The 23,818-nt window shown below is 35.9% G+C and overlaps 3 protein-coding genes across 3 annotated transcripts; 1 reads left to right on the top strand and 2 right to left on the bottom strand.

Annotated features, from left to right (window-relative positions):
* Positions 1-954: 954 nt before the first annotated feature.
* On the bottom strand, positions 955-3,561 carry LOC111372068 (phosphoenolpyruvate carboxylase 1-like). Its single transcript, XM_022994225.1, has 3 exons — positions 2,495-3,561; positions 1,875-2,261; positions 955-1,421 (listed from the first exon to the last, which is right to left on the bottom strand). Exons 1-3 carry the CDS (start codon positions 3,119-3,121, stop codon positions 1,119-1,121), a joined length of 1,317 nt encoding a protein of 438 aa, XP_022849993.1. The 5' UTR covers positions 3,122-3,561; the 3' UTR covers positions 955-1,118.
* A 2,183-nt stretch (positions 3,562-5,744) lies between these two features.
* Positions 5,745-14,069, bottom strand: LOC111372069 (phosphoenolpyruvate carboxylase 2-like). Its single transcript, XM_022994226.1, is given in 10 exon segments — positions 5,745-6,211; positions 6,665-7,051; positions 7,285-8,283; positions 9,527-9,681; positions 10,067-10,154; positions 10,250-10,353; positions 10,970-11,192; positions 12,339-12,423; positions 12,577-12,968; positions 13,475-14,069. Coding segments are annotated over 10 exon segments (2,901 nt in total). The 5' UTR covers positions 13,640-14,069; the 3' UTR covers positions 5,745-5,908.
* A 6,922-nt stretch (positions 14,070-20,991) lies between these two features.
* On the top strand, positions 20,992-23,374 carry LOC111372442. The gene is made up of 3 exons (XM_022994799.1): positions 20,992-21,323; positions 21,503-22,366; positions 22,413-23,374. The coding sequence occupies exons 2-3, from the start codon at positions 21,517-21,519 to the stop codon at positions 23,360-23,362; spliced, it is 1,800 nt and encodes a 599-aa protein (XP_022850567.1). The 5' UTR covers positions 20,992-21,323; positions 21,503-21,516; the 3' UTR covers positions 23,363-23,374.
* The last annotated feature ends 444 nt before the right edge of the window (positions 23,375-23,818 follow it).

A 23,818-nucleotide genomic window follows, 5' to 3' on the forward strand; every position in this document is an offset into this window, starting at 1 on the left:
CGTCCCCACGTTGGTGCCGACACCAGTACATCTCCTTCGTCATTAGCTGAAGTGTGTGACCATCCATAGTCAGGGTCAATCACCCACAGTTAACGTCCAGGAGAGAGAGAGAGAGAAGGCAGAGAAAGGATTTGAGGAAAGTGGATGAAGATTTGGTTTTGTATTTCAAAAGGCGTTTCCCCTATTTTGTAATTTTTTGGAGTTTTGTATAGAAAACAGCTAAAACGACATTTTGATCGTTTTTCGTTTTCTTCACAAAATTTTTTTGTATTTTCAAAAACATGTTTTCGAAAATGGGTAAGAGAACAAGTTTTCACTGTTTTGAAAAATCGAAAACAAAAAACGGGCCGAAAATGAGAAAGAGAACACACCCTAAGCTATTTGCAATGAGTTTGGACTTGGCTACATTAATCCTTCAAACTTGAGGTTGTACATGTTTTTGGCTTTATTAAGTTTATGGTATGAAGTTGAGTCATATCATTGCAATATTCTATTTTAGGAAGAGCGAAGATGACCTACTAGGCTCCATATGGTTTGCTCATCAGAAGTTTTTACTCGTGGAGGAGCAATTGAGCAGCCAAGGTTATTGGTTCATGTTGTCTTCGTCATGTTGTATAACAGGTGGAACGGGTAAGAACTTGAGAAAGAGCATAAGTTTGCCAAATCTCCTTGTCATGTTCAATATCAATTCTTGGATTATAGGTAGGTATCTCATCAAACTGATCTGTACACAGGATTCTGGTTCCGGATTATGGATTCATGCACCTCGAGTTGATATCAATGCTCGCGGGATTCTTGACATACAAGATTGCCACTTTTTTCCAGGCTATTGAAGAGGCAATAATTGTAGCTAGTGGAAAAACACAAGTTTAATTTGGCTTATTGTACATACTTCATTCTTGTTACTGATGATGGGAAAAGTCACATATGCATATGTATACAAGATTTATGCAAGAAAAAGAAGACACGTATATTCATTCATATGTACTTGGTGTGAGTACATGCTTATAGAGCAATATTATCACATATTTTCCAACAGAGTGCCATAATACGTAACTCGTTATTTCTTTATAATTTAACCGACACCATATATCTAGCAAAGGCAAGATGACCCGACCTTAACCGGTGTTCTGCATTCCAGCTGCAATACCCTTCATGGTCAAGATAAGTGTGTCTTCCAACCCGGGAGCATACTCACTTTTAGGGTTGAGCTTCACCAGTTCAGCAGCCGGTTTGCTCATATCCATTTCCATTACATCTTTCGAGAGATGTGGCTTCACCTTAACGCGGTAGCTTGGATCACGTATCTGCTTCAATGTGTAGACTTGGCACACGTTAAGGACGGTGATGTACGGATCGCGAAGTCGAAGTCTCTGCCTTAAGTAGGGGTCGCCTTCTAGAAGTTCCTTGTGTCCAGCAACCTAGGCAGAGAGAGACCATATCAGCTTCCTTCCATTAAATGGAAGTTGAACTAATCATGAAAAAAGTAGCAATTGCAGTTACTTTATTTCTAAAAATAAATAAAAGAAAAAAAAAATTCCATATGTATTCTCAGCTCGAAGTTTTTCCCCCTTCTGCTTCTTGGGAGTTATGACAGAAAAATTCATGTTCTAGTGAAGAAAGGTTTTTAAATAGAAGACAACCCTTACAAGGCGGAAGTTGCACTAAACACTAATCATGAAAAAAGTAGCAATTGAAGTTTACTTAATCACTGTCCAAACTGAAAAGAATGAATGTAAAATAATAATAATAATAATAATAATTTCCACCATGTATTCTCAGCTCGAAGTTTTCTCCCCTTCTATTTCTTGGAAGAACAGAAAAAATCGTGTCCTAGTTATGCAAAAGGTTATTAAATAGAAGACGGCCCTTACCTGAAGGATCAGATTCTTAGTTTCTTCATAATTGTTCCCCAGTTGCTTCCCAAATGGCCACAAGTCTTCTGACACTAAAAGTTTGTCATATAAAGCAGCAATTTCTGGGTCTCCTTTGGACAAAACCATTTCAATCAAGTCAATGGTTACTCGGAAGAAAGGCCATTCTTTGTACATATCATTGAGAGTCTGAAGATTTCTAATATCCTTCCCAATGGCGTGTTTGATTGCAGCTCCAAAGCCAAGCCAGACAGGAAGATGAAATCTCGTCTGCGTCCATGCAAATATCCACGGGATTGCTCGGAGTGATTCAATTCCACCGCTAACCTTTCGTTTTGATGGGCGGCTCCCTATGTTCATCCGACCATACTCCAACTCAGGTGTTGCCTGCAATACTCAGAGAGAGAGAAACAAGAAAATATTACAATACCCCAATTCACAATTTAGGGGTAAGCCAATTATCAGTCTTCTCAATTCAAACTGGCAACTTTGATGCCAACTTATATTGCCACTTCTAGGAGTTACCAGTCAACATGTGTAAACCTATTAAGTTTAATGTGCTTATATGTGATTTTTTTGCAGATTCTAACAAAAAATAACCAAAGTGGAAAAATACTTACAAGCCGGAAGTACTCAACAAAACGAGGTTCCTGGAAAACTACAGAACGATACTCTTTTGTGGCAAACACAGCCATCTCATCCATGAGAGCACGCCATTCTGGCTTCGGTACAACAGGGGGGCGCATTCCATGCTCAAGTGTAGCTGCAGTAAAACGTTGGAGCGTTCTGAAACATAAGTGCTCCTCGCCAAATGATTGTTCAATAACTTCACCTTGAACAGTGACACGAAGTGACCCGTGAATGGTGTCCGGTGGCTGAGATAATATAGCAAGATGGGTTGGGCCCCCTCCTCTTCCAACAGTCCCACCTCGGCCGTGAAACATTGTAAGTTTTACACCGAACTGTTTTGCAACCTTTACAAGCTCCTCCTGGGCCTTATATAACTGCCATGCTGCAGAAAGCCGTCCAGCATCCTTTCCTGAATCAGAATACCCAATCATGACTTCTTGTTTCCCATTGATTCTGTTACGATACCAATCTATTGAGAAAAGCCTAGCCACAGCAGCAGGTGCAGCCTCAAGATCAGCAAGCTTTTCAAACAATGGGACAACCCTCAGAGGATTTTGGACATGGCACTCACGTTGCAAAAGCTCTACTGCAAGGACATCAGACGGGGCAGTTGCCATTGAAATTATGTAGGCCCCAAAGTTATCGGAGGGTAGTTCAGCAATGACATTAAAAGTGTCTAACACATCGGCAATTTCTTCAGTTTTGGGAAGATCGGGCCCAAAAAGAGGTCGCTTGCCACTGAGTTCAGATAAAAGCCACTCCTGTCTGCGTTCTTCTGACCATTCTTTGTACGACCCGATCTCCAGGTGCCTTGTAATAGCATCTAGAACATCAGTGTGCCTATCTTACTCTTGCCTTACATTAAGTCTCACGAGTGCAAGCCCACACGTTGAAACTTGCCGTAAGAAATCAAGAAGGCTTCCATCGGCAATGGGCCGATCACCGCAAGCGCAAAGTGATCTATAACACAGCTCAAGAGGCTCAAGAAACTGAAGACAAGAAAGTGAATCATCAGTATGTGTATTACATAAACATTGCACAAGACAAATGCGTAACTTACACTAGAAATTCAATTCTATTTTCTTCAACTTTAATTTTTTATCTTTTTTTGGGTGTTCGTGGATGACAATCATAAAACAGGGACATGAAGGGGTTTATTTTGCATTTCCATATATATATATATATATATATTGAACAAACTTAACAGATACAAGCGCTTAAGAAATTCTAGCATTCTAATGACTGCAGCTATTTAGGTGAACGTTAGCCCAATCCATATTTAGTTTTAACTTCTCATGGCAAAGAAAAGTTAACCTAAACGATATGCACGCTCAATCAGTAAGCTAAATGCATATAGAAATGTTTGTTTTGAAGGTATACTTCAAAGTATATTCATACATCAATCCATCATTAAATTCTCCAGAAGTCAATTTCTCTTCTATAATTGGTTTCTTGTTACTCTTTATGGTCAATATGGCACCTTATTCTTCACCACATTCATCAGCAATAGTTTCCTACTGCAGTGTATGATTACTCTCTTCTATCAGAACCTTTCGCTCTCAAAAAGCATAAATTCCATTCAATCTATTCAAATTCTCCATTTGTTAGTAATTCAAAACAAACCAACCAAAAAGCAAGGTGGATTAAACCAATTAATTAAATACCACAAATCATCACTTAAAATAACCTATTCATTGGACAAGGTGAAAAGACATATGTTTATTTTTATTTTGGTTATATATTAAAATCTTAATAGTTATAATACGAAGAGAAGCTAAGAAATGAAGCCCCTGTTGTAGAATGAGTTGGCTGAGAGTGATAATATACTAATCCATTGAGATAGTTGATCAAGCCCACAAGCAATTGCGCATAGAAAAGCAATTGCATATCTCCAATGACAGCAATAATGCATCTAACACGTTATAAACTCGTGTCAAGCTGTTCATAACTTGCAAGCTGAAAATTTAAACAACACCACTGACACCACCAACCATCAACCACTACCACCACCCTGAACCACTCACCATTGTCAAAATCAACACCACCCACCACCATCAACCACTGCCACCACAAATAGACCATTACAACCACCATCAACACCCATCGCCTCCCAAATCCAAAAAACAAAAAAAAAACAAAAAAAGAAAACTCAAAAGAGAGGGAAATTCTGGACAAATTTGTAGTGTCGATCACCCATCGCAATGAACTGCAGCTTCTTTCTCTTTGATCGGTTCGCGATGCTGCTATCGCGATGAATGGGTCGTGACACTACGTTCATAGCAGCATCGCATCCCCACGTTGGTGCCGACACCAGTACATCTCCTTCGTCATTAGCTGAAGTGTGTGACCATCCATAGTCAGGGTCAATCACCCACAGTTAACGTCCAGGAGAGAGAGAGAGAGAAGGCAGAGAAAGGATTTGAAGAAAGTGGATGAAGATTTGGTTTTGTATTTCAAAAGGCGTTTCCCCTATTTTGTAATTTTTTGGAGTTTTGTATAGAAAACAGCTAAAACGACATTTTGATCGTTTTTCGTTTTCTTCACAATTTTTTTGTATTTTCAAAAACATGTTTTCGAAAATGGGTAAGAGAACAAGTTTTCACTGTTTTGAAAAATCGAAAACAAAAAACGGGCCGAAAATGAGAAAGAGAACACACCCTAAGCTATTTGCAATGAGTTTGGACTTGGCTACATTAATCCTTCAAACTTGAGGTTGTACATGTTTTTGGCTTTATTAAGTTTATGGTATGAAGTTGAGTCATATCATTGCAATATTCTATTTTAGGAAGAGCGAAGATGACCTACTAGGCTCCATATGGTTTGCTCATCAGAAGTTTTTACTCGTGGAGGAGCAATTGAGCAGCCAAGGTTATTGGTTCATGTTGTCTTCGTCATGTTGTATAACAGGTGGAACGGGTAAGAACTTGAGAAAGAGCATAAGTTTGCCAAATCTCCTTGTCATGTTCAATATCAATTCTTGGATTATAGGTAGGTATCTCATCAAACTGATCTGTACACAGGATTCTGGTTCCGGATTATGGATTCATGCACCTCGAGTTGATATCAATGCTCGCGGGATTCTTGACATACAAGATTGCCACTTTTTTCCAGGCTATTGAAGAGGCAATAATTGTAGCTAGTGGAAAAACACAAGTTTAATTTGGCTTATTGTACATACTTCATTCTTGTTACTGATGATGGGAAAAGTCACATATGCATATGTATACAAGATTTATGCAAGAAAAAGAAGACACGTATATTCATTCATATGTACTTGGTGTGAGTACATGCTTATAGAGCAATATTATCACATATTTTCCAACAGAGTGCCATAATACGTAACTCGTTATTTCTTTATAATTTAACCGACACCATATATCTAGCAAAGGCAAGATGACCCGACCTTAACCGGTGTTCTGCATTCCAGCTGCAATACCCTTCATGGTCAAGATAAGTGTGTCTTCCAACCCGGGAGCATACTCACTTTTAGGGTTGAGCTTCACCAGTTCAGCAGCCGGTTTGCTCATATCCATTTCCATTACATCTTTCGAGAGATGTGGCTTCACCTTAACGCGGTAGCTTGGATCACGTATCTGCTTCAATGTGTAGACTTGGCACACGTTAAGGACGGTGATGTACGGATCGCGAAGTCGAAGTCTCTGCCTTAAGTAGGGGTCGCCTTCTAGAAGTTCCTTGTGTCCAGCAACCTAGGCAGAGAGAGACCATATCAGCTTCCTTCCATTAAATGGAAGTTGAACTAATCATGAAAAAAGTAGCAATTGCAGTTACTTTATTTCTAAAAATAAATAAAAGAAAAAAAAAATTCCATATGTATTCTCAGCTCGAAGTTTTTCCCCCTTCTGCTTCTTGGGAGTTATGACAGAAAAATTCATGTTCTAGTGAAGAAAGGTTTTTAAATAGAAGACAACCCTTACAAGGCGGAAGTTGCACTAAACACTAATCATGAAAAAAGTAGCAATTGAAGTTTACTTAATCACTGTCCAAACTGAAAAGAATGAATGTAAAATAATAATAATAATAATAATAATTTCCACCATGTATTCTCAGCTCGAAGTTTTCTCCCCTTCTATTTCTTGGAAGAACAGAAAAAATCGTGTCCTAGTTATGCAAAAGGTTATTAAATAGAAGACGGCCCTTACCTGAAGGATCAGATTCTTAGTTTCTTCATAATTGTTCCCCAGTTGCTTCCCAAATGGCCACAAGTCTTCTGACACTAAAAGTTTGTCATATAAAGCAGCAATTTCTGGGTCTCCTTTGGACAAAACCATTTCAATCAAGTCAATGGTTACTCGGAAGAAAGGCCATTCTTTGTACATATCATTGAGAGTCTGAAGATTTCTAATATCCTTCCCAATGGCGTGTTTGATTGCAGCTCCAAAGCCAAGCCAGACAGGAAGATGAAATCTCGTCTGCGTCCATGCAAATATCCACGGGATTGCTCGGAGTGATTCAATTCCACCGCTAACCTTTCGTTTTGATGGGCGGCTCCCTATGTTCATCCGACCATACTCCAACTCAGGTGTTGCCTGCAATACTCAGAGAGAGAGAAACAAGAAAATATTACAATACCCCAATTCACAATTTAGGGGTAAGCCAATTATCAGTCTTCTCAATTCAAACTGGCAACTTTGATGCCAACTTATATTGCCACTTCTAGGAGTTACCAGTCAACATGTGTAAACCTATTAAGTTTAATGTGCTTATATGTGATTTTTTTGCAGATTCTAACAAAAAATAACCAAAGTGGAAAAATACTTACAAGCCGGAAGTACTCAACAAAACGAGGTTCCTGGAAAACTACAGAACGATACTCTTTTGTGGCAAACACAGCCATCTCATCCATGAGAGCACGCCATTCTGGCTTCGGTACAACAGGGGGGCGCATTCCATGCTCAAGTGTAGCTGCAGTAAAACGTTGGAGCGTTCTGAAACATAAGTGCTCCTCGCCAAATGATTGTTCAATAACTTCACCTTGAACAGTGACACGAAGTGACCCGTGAATGGTGTCCGGTGGCTGAGATAATATAGCAAGATGGGTTGGGCCCCCTCCTCTTCCAACAGTCCCACCTCGGCCGTGAAACATTGTAAGTTTTACACCGAACTGTTTTGCAACCTTTACAAGCTCCTCCTGGGCCTTATATAACTGCCATGCTGCAGAAAGCCGTCCAGCATCCTTTCCTGAATCAGAATACCCAATCATGACTTCTTGTTTCCCATTGATTCTGTTACGATACCAATCTATTGAGAAAAGCCTAGCCACAGCAGCAGGTGCAGCCTCAAGATCAGCAAGCTTTTCAAACAATGGGACAACCCTCAGAGGATTTTGGACATGGCACTCACGTTGCAAAAGCTCTACTGCAAGGACATCAGACGGGGCAGTTGCCATTGAAATTATGTAGGCCCCAAAGTTATCGGAGGGTAGTTCAGCAATGACATTAAAAGTGTCTAACACATCGGCAATTTCTTCAGTTTTGGGAAGATCGGGCCCAAAAAGAGGTCGCTTGCCACTGAGTTCAGATAAAAGCCACTCCTGTCTGCGTTCTTCTGACCATTCTTTGTACGACCCGATCTCCAGGTGCCTTGTAATAGCATCTAGAACATCAGTGTGCCTATCTTACTCTTGCCTTACATTAAGTCTCACGAGTGCAAGCCCACACGTTGAAACTTGCCGTAAGAAATCAAGAAGGCTTCCATCGGCAATGGGCCGATCACCGCAAGCGCAAAGTGATCTATAACACAGCTCAAGAGGCTCAAGAAACTGAAGACAAGAAAGTGAATCATCAGTATGTGTATTACATAAACATTGCACAAGACAAATGCGTAACTTACACTAGAAATTCAATTCTATTTTCTTCAACTTTAATTTTTTATCTTTTTTTGGGTGTTCGTGGATGACAATCATAAAACAGGGACATGAAGGGGTTTATTTTGCATTTCCAATATAACTAATAAAATTTGAAATAAATAAATAATATATATATATATATATATATATATATATATATATATATATATATATATATATAGAACAAACAAATCAGATACAATAACGTTCACCTAAATAGCTGCAGTCATTAGAATGCTAGAATTTCTTAAGCGCTTGTATCTGTTAAGTTTGTTCAATATATATATATATATATATATATATATATATATATATATATATATATATATTGAACAAACTTAACAGATACAAGCGCTTAAGAAATTCTAGCATTCTAATGACTGCAGCTATTTAGGTGAACGTTAGCCCAATCCATATTTAGTTTTAACTTCTCATGGCAAAGAAAAGTTAACCTAAACGATATGCACGCTCAATCAGTAAGCTAAATGCATATAGAAATGTTTGTTTTGAAGGTATACTTCAAAGTATATTCATACATCAATCCATCATTAAATTCTCCAGAAGTCAATTTCTCTTCTATAATTGGTTTCTTGTTACTCTTTATGGTCAATATGGCACCTTATTCTTCACCACATTCATCAGCAATAGTTTCCTACTGCAGTGTATGATTACTCTCTTCTATCAGAACCTTTCGCTCTCAAAAAGCATAAATTCCATTCAATCTATTCAAATTCTCCATTTGTTAGTAATTCAAAACAAACCAACCAAAAAGCAAGGTGGATTAAACCAATTAATTAAATACCACAAATCATCACTTAAAATAACCTATTCATTGGACAAGGTGAAAAGACATATGTTTATTTTTATTTTGGTTATATATTAAAATCTTAATAGTTATAATACGAAGAGAAGCTAAGAAATGAAGCCCCTGTTGTAGAATGAGTTGGCTGAGAGTGATAATATACTAATCCATTGAGATAGTTGATCAAGCCCACAAGCAATTGCGCATAGAAAAGCAATTGCATATCTCCAATGACAGCAATAATGCATCTAACACGTTATAAACTCGTGTCAAGCTGTTCATAACTTGCAAGCTGAAAATTAAAAATGTAACTCATAGGAACAGAGAAGATGGATGTTTCTGTTAGGGCCAGACCTCATCAACATTGGTGAAGGTTGCATCCTCTGGAATATCGGATATTCCATTGGCTAGCAATTGACGAGCACGTTCACGTGTATGATAAAGCTTGTCCCTCACATCAGCAAGAATAACACGATATGGTTCGTTTGGAGGAATTTGCTTCCAAAACTCTGTATCAAGCATGAGAAGAAATATCAACAAGACAAACAAAAACATGCCATATTTTAAATTTTTTTGAAGAATTAAGTTATATTTATAATCCCAGATTAATTACATTATTACCACCTTAATAACAAGGGAAAGAAAACCATTCAAGGAGCACAAAAATAGATCACAGGACATATTTGGCAGCATGAAAAGGGGGAACAAGTATATAGACTTTTAAGATTAATGGAACTATAAAGACCACAGACACGGTTAGATAGAGAATAGAATCACCTAAAAGAATACAAAAGGTACATGAAGAAAATAAATAAGTGCTATCACCAGTGATAGATAGGAAATATTTGAATTAGAAAGCCAGTTTAAAGTGGACTAAAAATAAAAAGAACATACCAATGTAATGCTTTGCATCTCTTTTCGAAGTGCTGTGAAGTTCGTCTGCACGTGCACGGAGTTCTTCATTGCAGCGCCACATAGAAAGCTGCCAGAGACAGTATATCATATAAATAAATGGAAGTTTTGATCAATCCAGGAATACCGCTAAAACATTAGAGCGATGCAATGGCTATTTCTTACCTCAAACATGAGATCCTCAATTTGTGAGAAATACAAATTAGCAGCCATCATTCTAGCTAACAAGCATACATCCCTTGTAACTTCAGGAGTTACCCTTGGATTGCCTGCCACAAAATTGAAACACATATTAGCTGCAATTTATATAATACAACCAGAATCCACCAGTTTATTTATGAACACTTACTACCTGCATTTTACTAACAACTTGGAAAAGGATTTTTAGGAAGAGTGGTTCAAGATCTAGATATAGTAAATAAAGTATTTCCTGGCTATGTAATTTATTCATAACAAATTGCTAGCATTGTGTTATTTTCTTCGATGAAGGAGATAAACGTCAGGTGCAGATTCATAGACAAAACAGTTTGTTCACTCATTGATTCTCAATGTCAATAGGAAATTAGCTGGCTTTCAACAATCACAGAAGGAAGAACATAATTCTGTCATTCCAGAATTTCCCTTTAATAATTTGGACACATAAATTAAGAAAAGTTCCCATTTATATATGGATATTGTGGAATGGAATACTTGATAAAGTGAATGCGAGAAAGCCTAATGAAAAAAGGGCACAAATGAGGCAGCCTTGTCTATTCATCGATTTTTATTAAAGCAGATATTAGAATTAGTTAAAATGTCCTGTTTCTCAATAAAGAATATTATGCAAGTAAAGGAAAGTGAAAAATTACTCATGCAAAATAATATATTAGTTATGAAGCACAATACCATCACGATCCCCACCCATCCAAGAAGAAAATTGGATAAGAGGGGCATTGTAAGGAACACGCTCATTTATTCCAATGTTTTTCAAAGCAGTGTCAACACGCCGTAAGAATTTTGGCACACCCTTCCAAATTGTTTCATGGAAGTAACTCATTCCTGCCCTCATCTCATCTTGAGGAGTAGGAGGGTTCCTCCTAATTTCATCTGTGCGAAATGCAGCTTGTATCTACATGGACAAAGGAACAGATGTGAAGATTATATAGATGAAAATGCAGATGTGAAGAAAAAGTGCATGAAAGGAAACATTTTTTCAGCAATTTCTCAGTTAGCCAAAAATTAATTTGTAGAGATTGGCAAGGATTTCATCAGCATCAAGTTTAATTATATCTGTCTAGGATGCAACGACACTCTTCTAACACCAGCGAGTCGTGTTCGACATATGTTGGACACCGACACAACACTCACATGTCGAAAATGCTAAGTGGCATTTACAATTGGACATGTTGCCCGCATGCCCAAAGATATATACAATAACAAATTACTTTACAATATAAAAAAGGAAAAAAAATTAATATCATTTTAATCAGTGTTTCAAGGACTTGTCACTTCAGTAAGTTTTTGAAAAATTGCATATCAGTGTGTCCGATACTCGTGTCTGTGGTGATGCTTCCTAGATGACTGCATTCTGAACATCAAAGTCCAATTGTGTCTGATTTTCTCCAAGAGTTGAGTTATTCAGTCATTTAATAACTTCAGTGCTGAGGTGACCCGGTAGCTCACTTCATAGATATTACAGAATATGTTGAGGATTCATTTATCCTCATCTGCTTGCCTCGTTAAGGACCATTTTAGGAATTCCAGAATTTTAACATTTTTATTACTCAATTTTCCTAATGAGTTCCATGTACCAGTTAGAAGGTCACAAGACAAATACATGGTAACATTTATGTTCATGCTAATGCTTCAAACTTAAGAATGGGTTATAGGAGGTAGCGATATAGCTTTGTGTGTGTGTGTGTGTGTGTGTGTGTGTGTGTGTGTGTTGGGGGTGGTGGACAAATTTCTCAGCTTTGATTGGACAAGTATATTCAAGTCAAGACTTAGCAATATTTTAAACTTACTGATGGCTAGAACCTATAAGGGGACCACTAGTCCCTTTTTGTGTTTATTTGTTACAGGAAAGCATATCCAGACCAGTTTGGAGTACAATTTTAGGTTAACAAAATGATGGGGTGCGCCGGTGTGCATAATTAGAAAAGACATTATTCCGGAATCACACAAAATGAAGTGATTTCAGAATCAGACCACAATTGAGAACTCTTAATAAGAACTCTAGACATGAAGTGACAGACCCAATATATAAACACTATACCTCTCTTTGTAACGCCTCATCAAGCTCCTGCTTATCATCAGGAGTAATGTCTTTGGCATTAAGCTGAGTCAGACAATCTCGAATCCTGGAAACATGCAAATGGAAGAGGTAAGCATTTTCCAAAAATTAAACTAGGTATGAATATTAACGTATGGTGCCTCTTGATGCCCCGTCATGTAGGAAAACAGTGTACTAAACATATAAGCTTCTTTACATAAAATTAACATGAATCCCAAACCTTGCATGTTTTTGAAGCAAAGATCTACGAACAGACTGAGTAGGATGTGCTGTAAATACTAAATCAACCGTCTGATTCTTCAAAGCATCAAAAACTTCTTCAGGAGTCTTGTTCAGTTGTCCAACAAGCCTTTTTAAAGTCTCCTCAATGTCTGATTCAGTTGTTGCTGAGGCCTCATCAGAAAAGTCACGCTTTTTTAGCTTAGTTCTACGTCTGTATGCAATCTGAACCTCTTCAGCCAAGTTGCCTAAATTAAGCATGTTGGAAAAAGATTTTGCAACCACAATAGAATCCCCAGCATCCAAACTAGTAAGGACTTTCCCAAGATCTTCCAGTTTCTGTGGATCACGTGACCCTTCATACTCTGCAGAGAGCTCATAGCATTCTTGAACCTTGTCCATGATCAAAGTCACAAAATAAGTTTCACGAAATCATCACAAACTCAAACTGCAGAAAGCTGTTTTTCTAACAAAAAAATGTGAAGCTGAATCTTAGTTACAAGTATACATAATTATTTAACCCTGTGATAGCAGTTGAGCGAAAATAGTGTTTTGAAATTTGAGAGGCAAGAAGTGGATACGAAATCTAAACATATAATAAGCAAGCCTATGCTTAATTGGAATTATGCAAAGCCACAAAGTCCTACGACAATATTGGAGAATCAAGGTGAACACAAAACTATGCCCAATCTCACAAACAACATTTAATAGGTTAAAAATTACAACAAATTAGCCATTTTTTCAATCTACAAAACATTAGAATCAATGTATCAACAGCCTTTCATACTCAAACCACAGCATTAGACAAAACCCACAAACAAAAACTTACGAAAAAAGAAAAAAAAAAGAAAAGAAAGAAACATAAAAATCGAAAATTTAATAAAAATAAAACTTGGTACCGTTTCTCTGATTTCCTCCCCATGCAAGTCCTGAAGAATATCAAGAAAACGATCCAATAACAAAGCATCATACTCCACCAATTTATCGTCCTCTGAAACCTTCCCAGGTGCCAATAGCCTTAACTGAGCATCAATTGATGCCATTTTTTCCAGGTTCTTACTCATCTTTCTCTCTCTCTCTCTCTCCCTCACACTATGTATCGCTTACCAAATTACTGGGAAAAAAAAGGAAAAAAAGGCTGTTTTTTTAAACCATTTTTTCACTCTTTTCCCGACTCTTAATTCAAGAGAAAGAAAGAAAGCCCACGAGACTTTCGAGTTTCTGAATTCAACCAGACTCACGGATAGACTCTAGATTGTGTCAGCGTAAACTATTAATTGAGTGAAAAAAAAAAGTGCGATTTTTTGTGATTGAAAAAGTTTGAGACTCTGACTAATATTAATATAGTTAAAGTCTCATAGGATTCGCATGCAACAAGATGAATCCCGAAAGTAAAAGAAGATATCAATGCCTTACAGATCACGAGAGGGAGAACGGTGGAGTTGGAATGGAATAGATACAATACAAATTAGAAGCTGCCGTATTTATTTGTGGTTTTAAAGAGATTTTCTTGAAAGTTTATTTCACTCCTGTTTTGAGTCAGATTCCATGTTTGGCCAAGTTTAAAACTAACTTAAACATTTCTAACCGTGATTTCAACTCGTAATTATAAAACTTATTTATTTACTTATAAGTGAATGTTTTAAGCTGAGCCAAACATGCAATTAATCCATATAGGAATATGCGATGGATCAAACTACAGGAAAATGCAGAATCTGGGGATAGACAGAATTTTGGCTCCGAAGATTAAGGAGTTATTATTACGCCTGTAAAAAGTGTCAAATGCTTGATTTTGGTATCCATTAAATTGTAAATTATGGGAATAATTTACTGATTTAGAGCATCTCCAATATTTTTATAGAGCATATTAACAATTTAGACAGTATCTGTAAATTTTGAGAACAAAAATTTTTAAGTATTTCAACAAATTTTTTATTTTTAAAATCTAATTTTATTACTGTCAAAAAATATTATTAGTCTCTAATCACTAGCTTACCTTCAAATTATTATATTATTTTTCTACATTGAAAAGTGAAATAATTTGAATGCATTTAAATATAGAGAATGTGTATAGTTCTCCATTTTAGAATGTTAATTTGAATAGCATCTTGGAGTATAATTTTTAAAGATTGACTTTTTAAAATAGACAAAATTTCACATTTAAAGAATTTCTTAAAAATGCTCACAGAAGTTCTTTACTAAATTCACAGTACTATTCAAAATCAAGGATCTAGAAAATGCTCTTAAACTTGAAATTTGATATTGTCATCTAATCATGTTTTAAACTTTTTACATCTAAGTTTGTTTACTCTTGTAAAAACTAGAAACTTAATTTTATGATCTAATAACACTTTACGCTTTTAGAACACCTTTACTATTTCTCCTTTCTCACAGAAAGTAAGAAAAGGACTAAATAATCAATTCACAATTTTATTCAAAATTTCAATTTTTTTTAAAGTTTATTGGGATATTGTTGATCACTCAATGTATTAGAACATTGACAAGTGATTAGAAAAAACTCAATAATTCTAAATAAAAGTATATGATATAATGCGTGTTTGTTGTATGCATGAAGTAAGAACACTCATAAAGCAGTCGGGATTTGAACATTCATTCTTCTTCTTTTGTGAAAACTCTTTCCAATATTTATTTTTTGTAATAAACGATTTATAAAAGATGAATTCCGTCTATTAGGTATATAATCAAGTATAATAATAAATTTTATGATGAAATTATGTTAAAATGTCATTCATTGATATAAAATTCTTTACTCCATTTCAAATGTTGTTCAAAAAAATCTCTTTATCAAGCATTATCTGCATGTATCAAGTGGTAGTTATCTTCTAGAATTATAAAGGTTGTACTAAGTTCTTAATTAGCATAGCAATATCGACTATTTCTAAAGTAACATATTTTCACGTCACATATGTATACATATATATCAAGTTATATTGTACTATAATACTAGTATGTATTTTTTTTTTTTATGTATTTATCTAATATCAAAATTATCTATTAAGGAGGTCCGTTTAATATTCAGATACGAGTCAATACAAGGAACGGACAAGCTTAAAAGTTGGACAATAAGAAACAAATTCAAAGTTGTGGCAAAAAGAACAGGTGGGATAGAAGAAGAATGTGTATGCCCTTACAAGCTTATGAATAGTCAAATTTCACTTTTTTTGGGGGTTAATAGCTTCAAAATCTTTGAAGAGGCAACAACATTATAAATTTTAATGCATTTGGCTGCATTAATAGAAACAATGAAGGGGGAAGTGCAATCCTACCATATTGTGCCAATCCTTTTGTAGCAACAAGGCAATAGCAGTAAAAATGCAATCAAGTCACATATATTTAATAAAAATATCAACACATTTGAGCTTGTGTACTTTCAAAATTTTAAATTGGGAGGCACAATAATGATGGATTAAAATATTTATGGACAAGATTAAAGGGAATCTTATTGCTTCCACTTCATAATAAAAGTGTTATAGCATTTCAGAAAAAAGTCGTTTAGAGAGATGACATGAGTTCATTTAACCAATGTTTGGTTTAGCTAAAAAATTAATTTTTTTTAATAGATTTTGATGAAAGTTTATAAAATGCATTATTAAAAAATTAATAAAAGTTATGGATCCCATAAAATATGTGGTTGAAATAAGTTTTTAAAAAAATGAATCTTAAAAAAAGTGGAGCCAAACAAGGGCTTAAATTTTGTTTTCAACACTCTTATTTATGTGCAATGACACATACACACTTCGCATAAATAAGTTGTGGTGAGAATTGAATGTTGGTCTTTTCTGATCTTTAATGGGTTAATTTCACAAATGGTCATTGAACTTAACGCGAAAATTACAAAATAGTTATTGAAGTTTAAAACTTTCAATAACGGTCACTTAAGTTCTGGGAGCTTCTAAAACGTTCACTGAAATTTAAAAACTTTCAGAAATGGTCACTAAAATTTAAAAACATATAGAAACGGTCACTGAAATTTAAAATCACTTTTTCAGTTTTTTGGGCTATTTTGCGATAACTTTTCGACCATTTACGACCATTGATACCGTCAAATTTTGATATCGTTAGAAGCCCACGATGTTCTCTTTAATTACTACCCAAAATCTCCCCGTAACTCTAAGGGATTCGACAGAAAATCGCCACAAAAGTCGTGATTTTTTGGACGACTTTTGCGACGATTTTCTGGTGAATTCCAACCACCAAGACCGTCGGTTTTGATACCGTTGGAAAGCCCACAATATTTTTTTCAATTACTATCCAAAATCTCCCCCAAACTTCAAAGGATTCGGTCAGAATAAACCCATGAAATCGGTTACCTAAAAAGGTCAAAATCTGCCCAGATTCGGGATGCTGACTTTGTGGGTTTATTCCGATCAAATCTTTTGAAGTTATGGGGAGATTTTGGATGATAATTGAAGAGGAGATTGTGCGTTTTCCAATAGTATCAAAATCCCGAGGTATTGGTGGTCGGAAGTTACCTCAAAAGTAGCCCAAAAAATCTGCCTAAATTTTCACCTTTTGGGTAGTCGAATTTATGGGTTTATTCCGGTCGAATCCTTTAGAGTTTGGGGGAGATTTTGGGTGGTAATTGAAGAGGAAATTGTGGGTTTTCCAAAGATATCAAAATTCGGCATTCTTGGTAGTCAAAAGTCGTTGAAAAATTGCCGCAAAAGTCGCTCAAAAATCTGAAAATCTAGGCGATTTTCCTGTTGAATCCCTTGGAGTTATGGGAAGATTTTGGGTCGTAATTGAAGAGGACGTTGTGAGATTTCCAATGATATCAAAATTCAACAGTATCGATGGTCAAAAGTGATCGAAAACTTGTCGCAAAAGTAACCCAAAAACTGAAAAAGTGTTTTTAAACTTCAGTGACCATTTCTAAAAGTTTTTAAATTTCAGTAACCATTTCTGAAAGTGTCCCAAAACTTAAATGACCGTTACTGAAAGTTTTAAATTTCAGTGATCGTTTTGTAATTTTCGCTTAAGTTCAGTGATTGTTTGTGAAATTAACCCGATCTTTAACAAAAGGTACTTTTAACAAATATTTCAAAAAGCAAAATAAAAAGATACGAATCAGTACGGAATATGGCTTTAAAATTCTCGATCTCCAAATAAAAAATGTTATAGAAAAATCATTTGAAGCATTTTAACTTCAGAGGAATCATCCGTCACTTTGCTCAACAACTATTTGATTGCATTTGATAAAGTTTTTATTCTTGAATCAAGAGGCATATATATATAAACGAATCAAAAGTATGTGTCCCATTGAAAAAGAGTTGTACCAAATTCACCTTAGCATATACCTAGATATATTCTAAAATTGGTCTAAATCTAAATGCCTCCTATCTCTTAGAATGAATTCCTAAGAGTCTTTGCATATTATATAAAATTTTACCTTAATGCCATGTTTAGGATGTTATATTGAGCTCGTCTTAAAGTCATGTACTCATGAACATATTAGAAATTTTCAAATTTTCTAAATTGTATACCCTTTTCTTGACTCGACTAATCTTCTATGTGGCAAATATTGAATTAGACAAAAATTTGCCTTGTATTATCGAGTCTCTACAGACTAAGTTCGTCCCATCCTTTCAACATCCATGTTCCCTAGTAACAACTAGTTTCTTTTTCTATAAAACATACAATTTGATAGGCCCAAAAGGCTTTCTTTCATGGAGCAGCATTTGATTTCAGCCCATGGATAATGACATTATATAAAGTTGAAGTGACATTGGAAAACTGACATAATTAACACTAAATGAGGAGGTAAAAGTTTGAGAAGTCCTTTATGTTGACATTTTTTTTGTCACCTTTGACTTTTGTGGCTCTCTCCTTCTGAAACAAATTTAACCCTTATGAATCTCTATCCTAAGTGGTTGAGGCGATGTTAGTTAAGAACTATTGGTGCAGGCATGCCTTTGAGATTAAAGAGACTAATCGAGTATTGAGTCACATCTCCAAGGTCGTTTGTTACTAGTAAGGCCACGTCAGTGATATAGATAGATATTGAAGCTGATCCTATAGTACGCATTGAAGTGACATGAAAATTGAACTACGTGAGGTGAGAAAAGGGTTACCTCTTCCCTGAAACTAAAAGACAACAATCAAGCTACGCTGAACGAGCTAGTGAAAATAAATCTTGGCACAAGAAGCAACTTTTAAAATCACGACACTTGTAGTTTCTATGAAAACTACAAGTATTTCCACACTTTCTTAAGTTAACATAATTGGTGGACAGACAGCAAAACGGAATGCCAAGCTAATCATTCATTTAATTGATTAGACAAATAAAGCAAATAAAGAGAAATCCAAAGCTGATCTGCCTAATGATTAAACACACCACAAAATGACATAAGAATCATTGATTTCCCAACAATTCAGTGGGAAAGTTGAATGTCCATACATGTTTAAACTTCAGTGTTCATCTCAATTTTTACATATTCGAGTGTTATTAACTTGGATTTATCCATGTCGAAACTATTGTTATGTCAATAATCAAGAATTTAAAAAAAAAAAAAAAACGCTAATTATTTGCAAATCGAACGTGCTCCCTCAAGGACAAAGTATGCGTAGTTTTAGCAAAAATATCTCATTAGCTAGGCTATCCAGCTACTTAATGATTATTGCATACAAATAGAAGTATATGTCCAAGGAAGCTTGCGATGGGTCACGAGTGCAGTTTTCTCCGCTTCTTGCTCTCAAAAGGAAGAAAAACTTGTCGAAAATGGCCGGTTGGATTGGTCCAACCAACAAAGGCAAGGGAGTTTTTGGACATGGAAAGCTTCGGATTCTTTTCGATCTTGTACCCGGTACATTGAACAAGACAAGATCTATAATGTAGCTACGAGCTCTTTCATTACTTTGATCCCGAGTAGGCACATGTGAAAAGACTTTGATTCGAGGTTCAGCATAGTCCTTGAGTACAAGTTTGGGATCGTCAACCCTCGTGAAAATTCAGGTCTGATCGATTAGTCATCCATTCATCCGATAAGAGGTGTGGATAACGAGGCCATCTTCACAATTTTCTTCCTTTGATTCGCTTAGTCAACATGACGGCGACGTGCTTGTCTTTTTGTGACGATACTACAGACCGAATAGCTTTTCTAGACAGACAACTAGAGATCAAGAGAGGGAGACTCATTCTCTGAATTAACTTACTAAGACATCTCCTTCCTCTTTAAGATCGAATCTTATGAAAGATGTGTGTCGTGCAAACTTAGGAGAACAGTCCCTGATAAACTGTTTATTGTGTTAAAAAATCATTCGGTTAAGACTGGGCAGCCAAACCTACTTTCTTGCTAGCTCATGATAATCCAATACTTACACTTCATGTCGGGCACTAATGTTGACACAAACTTGTTAGTTTGACAAATTTTACAAGGTAATTATGGCATTTTGAAATTAGGTGAAAGAGGGTGAATGAGATGCCTATTTATCACTTTTTCCATTTCAAATTTTTTGTCCATCACTTTCTCTTCGATATTTTTACCAAATTCTCTCTTTTCTCCATCAACATAAATTTCGAATCATTTAGACATTCTCGGCAAATTATATAAAGATAACGAAGGTATTTAGTACTTTAAACATTTTAATCTTCCTCATTTTCCTTGATAATAAAAGATTTGTTAAAGAGATAAAATTTCACATCGAATAAATATGAAAACATATACTAATATATAAGGACTTGAGCTATTCTTCTTGACAAAGTTGACATTTCAAGATGAAAACTCAAATCTTAATATGATATCAAAACATATTAAACTCTAATGAGCAATTCGATCCAATTAAAACTCAAAAAATGGGCACGCGAATTTCAAGAATGGTTTGCTTAAATGAATCATCATCTTGCAAAGACATGTTAAATGGTTAAAATTGCACATCGAATAAAGATAAAAATATAGATCAATATATAAAGATTTTGACTATTTTTCTTAATAAGATTGACATTTTAGATGGAATTTCAAGTCGTAATAAACTCTTTATTGTTAGAATTTCTTCAACTCTGATTAGAGAGTAGTTTAATTAAAAAAAAAAAAAAATTACTATCATTTTGCATTAGGCGGGAAACATATTTCACTTTAGTCTAAAACAATATTACTTACAGATAATTATACCTTAGAAAGGCAAATTTATAATTACTTATCCCACTTGAATAAATAATCACACTGTGTGAGTTGACTATCTTGGGGCCCATTTCATTATGAAATGCATGACATGGTACAAAAACGGGTGGCCGAAAGATCAATTCCAATAAATATTTATACAACAATTATGCTATGATAAAGAAAAAGTTTGACAAAATTTTTACAGAAGAACATCTAAAAAAATTTCATTAATTTTCGATATAACAATGACGAAAAATGCACCATACATGTATTCTTTATAAGATTAGAAAACTAATAATTATATTTATCTCCAGTACAGAGATTTTCAAATTTTGGAGAATTTGCAGGATATGTTTGTACCCAATGCAATTTTACTTAAATTTTACTAACATGGCGGTCTCATCTCTTTAAATGTGTCATGCCCCTGGTTTTATTATATTCACTGACCAACAAAACCCCTGTCCTGAGCGTATTAACTGCTGTCTCTTCCTCTCAGTCTTCCTCTTTCTTAGTTTTCCAGATCTACAGGCTACAGCTTTCATAAGTACATACATACGTGAGCGCATTTCATATCTTAATCTTCAGACAAGAAAATTCAGATTACTTCTTGATTCTTAAATCTTCACAGGTACAATCTCTGTCTCTAACTTTGTGTATCAAAACTCTGTTTTCCCTTATAAATTGGAGTTTCATTTGCTGGTTTGGTTTGTGTGTTTATGTAAGAAACTTGATCTCGCAATTATCCAACTTAGTGGAAAATTTCTGGCAAAAATTCACTTGTTTTCTGATGATGAATCGTATTTACAGGGTAGTGAGGAATCATGCTGCTGAAGAATCTGATGGAGGAGAAGCAGCTGAATTACGACCAGCCACTTCTATCGGTGAGAAGATCAGAGAAGGATAATGAAATGAAAACAGACAAATCCCTCCCTGTTGTGCCTCGTCTTCCTCATTATAAAACAGAATTGAAATCTGGTCCCGTAACAAATCCAGGAACCGTGCCTTTTTACTGGGAACAGCGCCCTGGACGACCGAAGGAAGAGATCAAACAACACGATGAAAACTCTGATAGATCTCTAATTACCCCGAAACTTCCTCCTGGGAAATCTTCAACTGTCAACCAGCAAGATTGCGATAAAGTTTATAAGAACTCAAATGTCGATAAGAGCCAAGCACGAAATGCTCATTGTGATGTGCAGAGCGTTCAATCTCAGGATGAAGATGTGAACAATTTTGAGAGATGTAACAAGACAGTAGAGAAAGAGAGTTCTCATTCTGAGGAAAGTGATGAAGCATATGTAGATGCACTCGATACATTCTCGAGCAGTGAATCAATTTTCTTGAATTTTAGCACGAGTGGCTTAAGTTCATTTGATGAACTAGATGGGAAACCATCTGGAAGCTTTTCAACAGATCCATTGACTAGAGACGATCGGTTAGTCCCTCCCGCAAAGGATATGGCTTTAGACAAACCTCAATTTGTCAGCAAAAAGCAACCCATAGTGCAAGAAAAACAGCCTTCAATGCAGCATGGACCTATTCTTGTAAAGCACTTTTTACAATTCCAGGACGATGAAGAAGAAGAAAGTGATGACGATAATGATCAACGTGGAAATTTGCCAGCAGTTTGTGGGTTACTACCACGATTTTGCTTAAAGCGCCCCCCTCTCTGTGCTTATGTTTTCTAATCTTTGTCCTGAAGCATTTGGTGACTAAGTTGTACCTTTTTGGCTGCAGTCTAGGTCTGATCTTTCGGATCGAAATTCAGTCAGCGATCGAATTAGTTTGAGAAGTGACTTCAATTTAAATAGCCGTCAGAGACAGAATCCTGAGGGATCAATGCTACCCAGAAAATTACGAAAACACAGTACATCAATGTCTTTCGATGAATTGCCTAATAAAGAAAAAGGAGTCATCAACTATTCTAAAGAAACAAAGAATCAGGGAATTAATGGCTCTGAATCACATAAAAAGGGCTATAAAACCTTTGGGGACTTCTTGTCTGAGAAGGAGAGTACTGAGGATTCATCGCATTCAGGAATTCCCGTGGTTGTACAGAAGGGAGAATCTCCGAGCAGGGAACCTATTTCTTCCAATATGCAAGGCTTGAAGGAAGAGCCTGGTTCAACAGAGAGAGAGTACGAAGTTGTTACTAAGATGACGGATCAATTCCCTTTAGTAGATTGTTCTCTTAAAGATATCAATAAATTGGAAGCTGTAGATGGAGAAAAATTACTGCCTGATTCTCAGAAATTTAATGACATCAACGTAGAATCTTCTATCAGCAATTCCATTCAAAAAGGCAGCATGGAGGCATCGAAGGTTTTTGAACCTGACCAAGAAATTAAGAAGGATTCAACTACTGCAGCAAACGTAGCAGTGACTGATAAGGGAGCTACTGAAAGTTCACAGAAGCAACAGGCAAAAACAGAAAATCGAGAAAACTTTCACCAAAGTCGTTTTCAGTTCCCCCTCCCTCCACCATCGCCAATAGCTCCATCCGAGTCTTGGCTTCAACGAACTTTGCCTTCTATGGCCACAAAGAATACACATATACGCTCACATCTTCGTGCAGCAGCAAATCCTCAAAAACAAGTTTCCAAGGCGCAACCAGGTGATCTCAAATGGGAAACACTAGTTAAAACTACAAAGGTGCAGCAGCATTAAATTAATGTTATTCCGAGGTAAATTTTCTCAACATATTTACTGATAAAAATGATATATTAAACTCATTTCATATGTTTTTACTAACGTAAAATCTAATCATATCAGGAACTTTTGACTCTACACCAGACGCGGTAGAAGCTATTCCTGCAATCCTCTGGTTCGTCTTCAGCCATTTTGTTCGCAATTCCATTGGCCATCGTGGTAATTGAGTGTCATAATAAAGATTTTTTCACTTGTATAGTGTCATTTTGATATCGAGTTCTTTACTTCCATATGCTCATACATATGTAAATAAAAACGTAAGGGGAAAATAATACATAGATGCCTAAAGGTTTGTATATTTAGTGTCATTTTTGCCTGCATTTTGCTTAAGAGACACTCCAAGAAAAGGCTATCAAATAACAGATTTCTCAATGCATTTTTTATCGATTAAGACCTTGTCCCAACTATAAAAAC

The sequence above is a fragment of the Olea europaea genome, chromosome 23 (assembly GCF_002742605.1).
Source record: "Olea europaea var. sylvestris chromosome 23, O_europaea_v1, whole genome shotgun sequence".
Taxonomy (NCBI): Eukaryota; Viridiplantae; Streptophyta; class Magnoliopsida; order Lamiales; family Oleaceae; genus Olea; species Olea europaea.

Bases quoted from the DNA above. Each gene is read 5' to 3' on its own strand.
- LOC111372068 (XM_022994225.1), bottom strand. From the start codon at position 3,121: ATGGCAACTGCCCCGTCTGATGTCCTTGCAGTAGAGCTTTTGCAACGT. The intron at 2,262-2,494 runs GTAAGTATTTTT...TGAGTATTGCAG, and splicing joins TTGTTGAGTACTTCCGGCTT to GCAACACCTGAGTTGGAGTA. The intron at 1,422-1,874 runs GTAAGGGCCGTC...CTCTCTGCCTAG, and splicing joins CTAAGAATCTGATCCTTCAG to GTTGCTGGACACAAGGAACT.
- LOC111372442 (XM_022994799.1), top strand. From the start codon at position 21,517: ATGCTGCTGAAGAATCTGATGGAGGAGAAGCAGCTGAATTACGACCAG. The intron at 22,367-22,412 runs GTGCTTATGTTT...TTGGTGACTAAG, and splicing joins CTTAAAGCGCCCCCCTCTCT to TTGTACCTTTTTGGCTGCAG.